At 44.0% G+C, this 9,943-nt stretch overlaps 1 protein-coding gene across 1 annotated transcript; it reads right to left on the reverse strand.

Annotated features, from left to right (window-relative positions):
* Window positions 1–8,151: 8,151 nt before the first annotated feature.
* Window positions 8,152–8,831, reverse strand: LOC140215844 (uncharacterized). Its single transcript, XM_072286161.1, has 4 exons — window positions 8,745–8,831; window positions 8,514–8,677; window positions 8,274–8,403; window positions 8,152–8,163 (listed from the first exon to the last, which is right to left on the reverse strand). The coding sequence occupies exons 1-4, from the start codon at window positions 8,829–8,831 to the stop codon at window positions 8,152–8,154; spliced, it is 393 nt and encodes a 130-aa protein (XP_072142262.1).
* Window positions 8,832–9,943: the final 1,112 nt, after the last annotated feature.

The raw sequence follows: 9,943 nt of genomic DNA on the forward strand, positions 1-9,943 counted from the left end.
ATAACCATCGCTAACCATCCACCAGTCTTTGAAAACGTTGGCGTGATGCTTCTTGGAGCGTCAACAAAGTAGCATGTATATATATATATATATATATATATATATATATATATATATATATATATATATATATATATATATATATATATATAGTCGTTATATGACATGCGTAATCCTTCTGTATATATAATCCCTGAGTGCGCATTTGGTACTTTCTTAATGTGCCAAACGCGCACAAGTTATTCATTATCGGTCACTCAGAAGTATCAAGTTCAGTTATTGATTCCTAATGCGCAATTATTCAGCAGGTATAACAGAACACGGCTGTACACGGCATGACGCTATTGAAATACAGTGCTGATAGCAAGCTGTCCTAGAGGTACGTTCAGCTATTTCAGCAGCCTGTTATGCAGCATTCCTATTCATTACGTTTAACTGTAACGCATCGTCTCATGGACTTCCTGTAATACGTTCCACTTTTTGAGAAGCGTTGCTGAAAGCTTAATACTAAACGCAAGATTAACTCTCAGTTCTCTTCGTATCCGTCACCTTTTGTGCCACTGTCTCGGAAGTAACTGTAAGCCCTATATAGCTAACAACAACAACAAAAAAATCTGTGTTACTGAGCGAACTCCTTTCGAGTGCAGTGCACAACATTCACAATTGTTAACAAAAAATATTCAAACAGAAAAAAAACATCCAATCCGGCTAGTTTTAATCTGCCAGTTGAACTGCTAAATTAGCATTGGTTTGATCTTGCTGACAGGTTTGCCTCAAACTGTATCACAGTCTAAAACGCATATGTTTTAGTCTTTTTATCCTGTCGGATCCTTAAGGATCATTATGCATCTGATCTTACCAGCCGAATCCAACTATATATTTCTTTTATGGTTTTACAGAGTGGTTTATAACTGCGTGTATTATTGTCTGCCTTTTCACTGGCGGTGTTATAATTTTTTGTCTGCTTAGAGATTACTCTAAAATTGTGCGAACCAACCGTTTTGTCTGCTGAAACGTTTAACATCATTACTCCAAAAACAAAATAATTTATCATATTTTAGCACACTCACTAAATGTCAGGAGTTATTCGTAGGTACAAGGCATCAATCACTCTAACCCTCATTCGCAACGGCGATTCACACCGGTCGCGCTATCAAGTTGGTCGCAAAGCGACTAGTCGCAAATGGCAGCAAATGATCGATTTTCTCGAAAATCGACTATTTGAGGCCAGTCATTCGCTGCTCGATATTTAATTGGCGCGCCCGTGGCCGCAAAACTGCTAAACCAATCAGCGGCGCGCCGAAAGTTATGTTATTATGTCACTTCATCGGGCGGCCTCCTTCGTCGTGCCAAATACAGTCCACGGCGCCACGGCAGACTGCAGGCCTGTAATTGGTGTCTTGCCTTGTGATGCCGGGGCGCAGCAGTTCAAGCAAGGTGTCGAATGCGCGCGCTAGCATTCACAGGAAGCTGAACAGCAAAAGAAAGCAAAAAAAAAAATCCGGCTGATCCCACGCCTTGTGGGAATCGATGTTATGCGAACCAGTGTGCGGGGATCCTAGCAAGTTAATAAAGCGTCCATGAGAGCACCAAGACGTGGGCGGCTGTTTCATGACCTACATGACACGCACGTCATGGCATTCATGTCGTGACCGTTCATTTATGTTCGCGATACATATTTGTAATAGTATACTAAGTTGGTTACCTGCCAAGTTAACGAAATGACTATGAAAGCACAAAGACGTAGGCGGCTATTTCGTGACCTACATGAAACGCATGTCATGATATTCATGTCATGACCGATCATTAAGGCTAAACCCCATTAGCGCGATTTTGTGCGCGACGGCGACGAGCGACGGCTTCGCGCGACGGATCGGGCCGTCGCTTGAACAGATCGCTCGGTCTTGTCGCGCGATCGCTCGGTTTTGCAAATCTAGAATCCGTCGCTTGTCGCCCGGAAGTGCTATGAGCGACTAGCCAATAGTAGGCAGCCGGAACAGGATGTACAGTAGTGACGTACTACCGGTTTGCTCACGCGCGCTTTTCGGACGAGCTGAGCAGACGGCCTCCCTGGGTCGAGCGTACTGCAGCATCTACGTTGAGTATGGCGAATGCGGACAAGAAAAACGAATTCAGTGAGCGTCTGATAGACGCTGTTGAGCGAGAGCGCTGCCTGTGGGACCTGCAGCAGAAAGACTACAAGTCTCGTGGTGTATGCGAGGCAGCGTGGCGGCGTGTAGCAGCGGGACTCGGAGCGACCGGTGAGTTGTGCTTTGTCGCTATTTACATTGTGTGCTTGGTTTCAAATTTGACTTACTTCTGCTGCATTCTAAGCTGCTGATCCAGCCCTTTCATAAAACGTGGGCGAAGCGCTGCTTGATCACCACTTTTAACCAAGCGCGAAAAATAATAGCGCGGGAAAAGGCACCACTGCAAAATTGCGGCCCTGTAATTGCTAAAAAGCAGTGTGATCTATCTCGCATTGAAATTGCATGTATAGAGCGAATGCTGAATTCATCATGGCATGTGCGCGAACTACAATGGGTGCTATGTACTCATTCTTTTTATACGCAGTTTCCGACGTGAAAGCCCGGTGGAAAAACTTGCGGGACACTTTCCGCCGTGTGTTGAAAGGGCGCAACGAGGCAAAGAGCGGCGCGGCCGCAGACGACAGCCTCGACGAGGACAAGCAGTGGATGTTTTTCCTCCGGCTTCTTTTTCTCAAAGACGGCATGATAGGAAGACCGTAAGTTCATAATAGAAAGTTGCAGTACATATAGTGGTATTTTTTCTGTGGCCTCATGCCAGCATTACAACGAATGTTGTGCCTGACAGCAAACATACGTGCATGTATAAACGAGCTAATTATGAACAAAGAGGTTCATAGAAATAAAAGAAATGCACAGACAAGCATGTTTACAGTGACCTTATGTGTGGAATGTTTAATAAGTCACACATGACAATTGAGCTTTTTCTTTTTACCAGGACGAGGGTAATGACGAGGTCAGTGCATGTGACCGAACAGAGGCATCGAGCCTTGTTGACGTGTGTGTCGAAGTGCCGGAGCCGCAGTCACCAAAAAAGAAAAGGAAGAAAGATAAATACGATGAGCAAATTGAGAACATCACCAAAATTCTGGAGAAGGAGTATGATGAAATTGATCACTTTGCCGCATTTCTGGGAGCAAAAATGAAGCGTGTACCTCTGAGGCTGCGTGACGATATGCAGATGGAGATGCTGCGAGATGTTAATAAGTACAATAATAGCGCTTGAAATTTAATTTAAAGTTTTCTTTTTCATTGCATACTTCAGTGTTTAGGCAAGGAAAGTATCCTTTTTAGTACACAATTTTCAGTTTTTTTCAGTTTTCTCAGCCTCGGGTTCTTTAACATGTACCTAAATCCAAGTGCACGAAGTTTTTGCGTTCCACCCCCCTTATAACATGCGGCCAGTGCAAACGGTAATCGAAACCGCAACAGCATGCTTAGCAACACAACTCCACGACCACTAAGTCACTACAGCAAGTTGCAATATATATATCTATATATTTTTCATTCAACTGTTGTTACCTGGGAAGAGTTGATAAATTATTTTCAAGCGTTACTATTTATTGAACTAGTCCCCCAACCAGTGGAGAAAATCCATACTGAAAAGGTTTGTTGTCATGTTTTACTGCTGTGACCAAACTTGTTTCATAACACTGGATTCTTCTGGTGGTATTCAATGTTGTGGAATTACCTGTCATTCAAATTTTGTATGTTTGCGTGCCTTCCCTGTATTTTTATACAGGCAAACTGCATCTGTCAATTTGGCAATGCTGCGATAATGTGAACTAGGCCTTATTAAGTAGACCGTAATGGTTTGCTGTATATATGCACTGTTGTGCAGTATTACGGTCATTGGATCTCTCACTTTGGTAATGCTGTGATAATGTGAACTAGGGCTTATTAAGTACACTGTAATAGTGTGCTTTATATATACACTTTCGTGCAATAGCAAGGCCATTACTGTGTTGTTTCCTTGCCTCGCCTGTTTCTTCGTACACGTGAACTGCATCTCCCAATTTGGTAATGCTGTGATAATGTGAACTAGGCCTTATTAAGTAGACCGTAATGGTTTGCTGTATATATGCACTGTTGTGCAGTATTACGGTCATTGGATCTCTCACTTTGGTAATGCTGTGATAATGTGAACTAGGGCTTATTAAGTACACTGTAATGGTGTGCTTTATATATACACTTTCGGGCAATAGCAAGGCCATTACTGTGTTGTTTCCTTGCCTCGCCTGTTTCTTCGTACACGTGAACTGCATCTCCCAATTTGGTAATGCTGCGATAATGTGAACTAGGCCTTATTAAGTACACCGTAATGGTTTGCTGTATATATGCACTGTTCTGCAGTATTACGGTCATTGGATCTCTCACTTTGGTAATGCTGTGATAATGTGAACTAGGGCTTATTAAGTACACTGTAATGGTGTGCTTTATATATACACTTTCGTGCAATAGCAAGGCCATTACTGTGTTGTTTCTTTGCCTCGCCTGTTTCTTCGCACACGTGAACTGCATCTCCCAATTTGGTAATGCTGTGATAATGTGAACTAGGCCTTATTAAGTAGACCGTAATGGTTTGCTGTATATATGCACTGTTGTGCAATATTAAGGCCATTGCTGTGGTATTATTTGGAAAATTTTTCTAGTTTACCCTTCCTAACTAGTTTTTGGTCCAACTCACCGATAAAGGAGTGTGTGTTTAAACAAGGCACTAAAGATACCATGTTGACCACCTGCGTGGCAGGTATTGGGGGCATATTGTTTGATTTAAATCTTAGTTCCTTGTGCCAGTGTTTGTTCTGCTGGCTCCTTGTACTTGTCCTGCCATATTTCTTGTGTTACTGGAACCATCACACTTTCACAACGCACCAACTTGACCAGCAGACCACGCCACTTACTTTTTAGGTTACCACTGCATTGATTACTTTTGTTTCCTTCATGCAGTTTCCTTGCACAGGACCTTGTGAACACCATTGTCTTTGTCATTTACGACTATAGTGCTTCCTGTTTACCATGTCAAATTTAGGCAAGTTTTGTAATGCGTTCGGGCCAATAAACGAAATGAAATTTCAGATACTTGTCACTGTTGCGATGATGCGAGACACCTAAATAACGCAAGTAAAAAATTTAGTTCTACCTTCATAATGCCTGTCTTCCTTGAATGATTTTTTAACACAACTACACTGAATTGCACTCGTTCACCTAATCGATATCACCGCATTCCAGAAATAAGCAATACGAAATGAAATGCACAGAAGGGCCACAGAACAGAATATCGTAAATCCAGCGGCTCGCTGCCAAAGCATTAAGTAGGTAGCCCTGAAGAGGGCTGTTGGGTTCTTCATGGAGTCCAGCAGCACGTGTTCTTGGCCTTGAGGCGGCCAGGTCTACACCATCCTACAAGCTTGTCACCCCTGGCAGGTCCCACTGCCAAGACACCTGCCCTTCATCCTTGAAGTACTCGATGAACTGCTTGCGCACCGAATTAGCAGCATTTGTGCAGTTGCGGGCCTTTGCTCCCTGCAAACCGAACACAGCAGCAGTTGCCGCCCCTTGTCGCCAAGTGCCGTCACGGACACACCCGAACATGTCCTGGCAGTCTCCATGTCCAGGTGGGCAGTAGGTCGCTGAAGCGCTGGACGTTACGGATAAGAAGTTGTGAAGTACGCAGGTTGCCTTCACAACACTCTCCACATTTTCCGGCTGCAGGTTCATCTGCCTCTCGTATATCCGCCAGCGAGAAACGAGAATCGCGAAGGCGTTCTCTATACATCGTCTGAAAAAGACAAACATATTCTGACTTAAAAATGCACGTGATTCTTTAAGAGTTACGGTTGTAAATGTGCAATAGAAGCCTGCACCAAATTAAAAAAAAAAAATAGAGCACTAAATGGCGATGACATGTTGTGCACTGCGGTGCACAAAGACACCAAACACCAATATTGTATAGGCAATGTTACAATTTATAAATGTGAAAAAACATTCACGTAGTTAAACAGAGGTGTCATTGCAGGATTACGGTTTTAGTAAGATCTTGATGAGGGCTAGTTGGTTCATACTTAGAACTGAGGTGAAACGGCGCGAAAAAGACGAGGACACAAGGAAACAAATACCACAGACAAGCGCTGTCTGGTATTTGTTTCCTTGTGTCCTCGTCTTTTTTGCGCTGTTTCACCTCAGTTCTAAGTACGGTTTTAACGATTACAGTTTAACAATTACGATTTTAAACCTGATATGGTACAGACCTGGCACGACTGAGGCGGTAGTTGAAGATGATCTCCTCAGCTTTAGTCCGGGTGCCCGGTAGTGGCCGCATGAAGTCGGGGCGCAGCTGGAAGGCTTCATCGCCAACAAACACATGAGGGCAAACTCTCTTGGAGCCTGGTAGCTTAGCTGCCCGAGGCAGATTGAGCTTGCCATCGTGCAGTCGTTAGCCAATGGGGGAATCTTTGAAAATTCCACCATCACTAAACCTCCCAGGTGCGCCCACATCAATAAGGCGAAACAGGTACTGGCTGTCTGCCACAGCCATGAGGACAATGGAGTGGGTGCCCTAGAAGCATTGGAAATAAGAATAACAACAAAAAATTTTTGTAATTGGAATCTTTCGTTACACTTTGCTTCATTGCAGTGTTGCAAGGCACACATGAAAAATGGTTACCGTATTACTATACTACAAGCTTTCCCTAGAGTATCTACATGATTTTTCCATCTTCTCATCCTCCTCTGCTACTCGCATATACCATCCCCTCTATGCTACAACTAGTCAAACGGCACCCACAAGACACTCTCCTTTGTCATCATTGCATTTCTGAAAAAAAAAAAAAAACTCTCCCTTGCTTCCCCACAATCATAAATGACGCTGTAAATATTACATTCTCATATCAGATAAATTACTTGCTGCAGTCCTCTGCTTGCAGGTTGCAAAAAGAGAAGGATGGAATTGTATTCCCCCTTTTAACAAAGCGTACGAACAGGCTCTTCTCAAAGTCATTTAAAAGCAGTAGGCTGTGTCTTATGCACAAGGTTATTCCCATACAATACTCCTGTCAAATTTAGGAGTGTTTGCATTTGCAAAGCTGACCCTTCAGCAGCAAATATTCGGCATGCAATACTGCAATGTTCTTTCTGTTCCATACCTTATAGTTGAAGTACAGGCTCCCAGCCTTTCTTGGACATCTAATCCTCACGTGCTTGCCGTCCACAGCACCCAGGCAATTCGGGAACTGCCAGCGACTGCCAAATCCTGAGGCGATGTCCCTCCATTCTCCCTCTGGTGGAGGCTGCATAACACACATTTGAACTTTGATGCACACCAATCACCGGCAGACTTTACTGCTGCATTATTCACCTATGTACCCTCATGCTCTTTCTATACGCATGTGTTATTTAAGTTATGCCGCTACTTCAGCTACTGCAAATCTCACTGTCACACACAGTACACTTTACTGCTGCTGGTTTCACTTAATTTAATCTGATGTCTTTGTATATGCATGTAAACGAGAAGAAAGGGGGTTAACTGAGGGGCCCGATTTTTATTAGTCATACCATAAGAAGCCAACAAACACTGACACCGGCGGATGTGGAACATCCTTTCTGCCGCAGGCGTCACGAGAATGTGATCTTTTCGGGTGTGATATTGACCGATTGCATTCACACACAAAAAACACGTTCTCGTGACGCCTGCGGCACAAAGGATGTTCCACATCCACCGCCAAGGTTTGTGAGTGGTGCCGCTTGCTACCACTCCCAAGGTTCTACTAAGAAAGTAAATACCCAAGAAAGTGTATGGGGAAATGGCGCCGCTGTAGCTCAATTGGCAGAGCACCGCATGCAAAATGTGAAGGTTGTGGGATCGTCCCCCACCTGCGGCAAGCTGTTTCTTCATCCACTTTCATTTCCATTAATTTATGGTTTCTTTATTTCGTTTATTAAAACACAAGTAATTTCTCCTATGTTGTCCTTGGTGTCAGTGTTTGTTGGCTTCTTATATGCATGTAGTATTTTAAGCCATGATCCATCTTCTAAGGACATGTATGTGTTGTACCATCTCAGACATTCATGTAAATAATACTGAACAAACAACATTGATTGAAATCTACTCAAAATACTGAGAAAGGCGACTAATACTGAGCCATTGCTCAGTAAGTGTGAACGTAAGACCATGCTTATCGGTAGCACTCCACTTTGTACCATGTTGTGAAAATATTTTAGGCGCACCTTCATGTACATGGGGGACAGCACCTCCCATAGCACATTGCACGTCAGGTGGATCGCCTTGCGTGCAGTCTCCAGCCCCACTCTGAAGGCCATTGCTGCATCTCGCACGAGCATACCGGACGACAGGTATCTGAAAGCACACAAGATCATATAGCACGATCGACGCAGTAATGTTTTGTGCTGGTGAACGGCGAATTTCTTCCGAATCTAAGAAGTACTGTAGTGACAAAATGGTCCTACCGCAGCGTCAGTGCGAGGCGCTCGCCAGATGAAATCGGTTCTCGGCAGACCCATTCCTTCGTCAGCCGGTCCCGCACCATGTCGTGGAGCGCGTCGAATGTCTCCGGCGACATCCTGTAGAACTTGAAGAACAGCGAGTCGTCGCCGTTCTTCATGAGCTTCATCTGTAAAAAGGCAATGAAAGCGCATGAAGTTGTACTGCGTTGACGCATTAAGTCCTTTGTCTCTTACCGCTGTGAAGAACTCGCTTTCGTCCGCTCGCTTGGTCCAGACCGGTCGAACCCAGTGCTTGCGGGACAGCGCCTGCTTCCTCTTCATTATCAAAAGTAGCTGTAAAGTAGCTAGTTTTCTACGCCGCTCCATCACACGCACAGAAAACTTGATAGCGGGGACAGAAAGAAATGCGCGCAGGCTCGAACAGCAAAATGACACCGGCGGTTCAGGTAGCGCGGGCGGGAAGAGGAAGCGGACAGCGTTGGCCGCGCCGCGCGTCGCAGACGGATCGAGCAAACTACCGAATTTTGATATGTAAACAAAAAAAAAAACCTACTGCAAGACCTTCAGAATTACTTTATGTTGCTATGTACAGCCAAACAAACCAATTTAAATTATTGTAGCAAGTGCCACACCAAGTTTGGCGCTAACTCGATCCTCTAATACCGGCAACACTGGAAAGCCGTCGCGCGAAGCGGTCGCTCGCTTGGAGCTTGACTTCTGGGCGACGAGCGAACGCGACAGCCATCTCCATCGCGTCGCTCGTCGCTGTCGCGCGAGAAATCGCTTGCATGGGGTTTATACTTAATGTTCGTCATACACTCATGTCATACTATACCAATTTTGGTACGTAGAAGATAACGAAATGACCAATACAGCAGCAAGACGTACGAGGATAGATAGATAGATAGATAGATAGATAGATAGATAGATAGATAGATAGATAGATAGATAGATAGATAGATAGATAGATAGATAGATAGATAGATAGATAGATAGATAGATAGATAGATAGATAGATAGATAGATAGATAGATAGATAGATAGATAGATAGATAGATAGATAGATAGATAGATAGATACTGTCAAAGCGGCTAATGTTCGCAAAGGAATGCTTCGAATTTAAAATTATGCACTGATTCCCAAGCAACGCGAATTGGAATTTGCAACTTGCTCTCGAGAATACTTATCGTCATGGGCACGTTCTACGGCTGCTGTCCCTGTCACGGATCTGAAGCCTTTCTTACGAAAGAAACTGCGACAACACTGGCAACACATGTGGAACGCGGAAATAAATAATAAACTACACGTTATAAAGCCACAGTTAGGTTCTTGGCCCTCCCCAACAAAGTCACGGCGAACGGATACCCTATTCTGTTGCCTCAGAATAGGGCACATATTTGGTACCCACAATTTTCTGTTTACTGGAAATGAAC

This window comes from Dermacentor andersoni, chromosome 2, assembly GCF_023375885.2.
Source record: "Dermacentor andersoni chromosome 2, qqDerAnde1_hic_scaffold, whole genome shotgun sequence".
NCBI classification, from domain to species: domain Eukaryota; kingdom Metazoa; phylum Arthropoda; class Arachnida; order Ixodida; family Ixodidae; genus Dermacentor; species Dermacentor andersoni.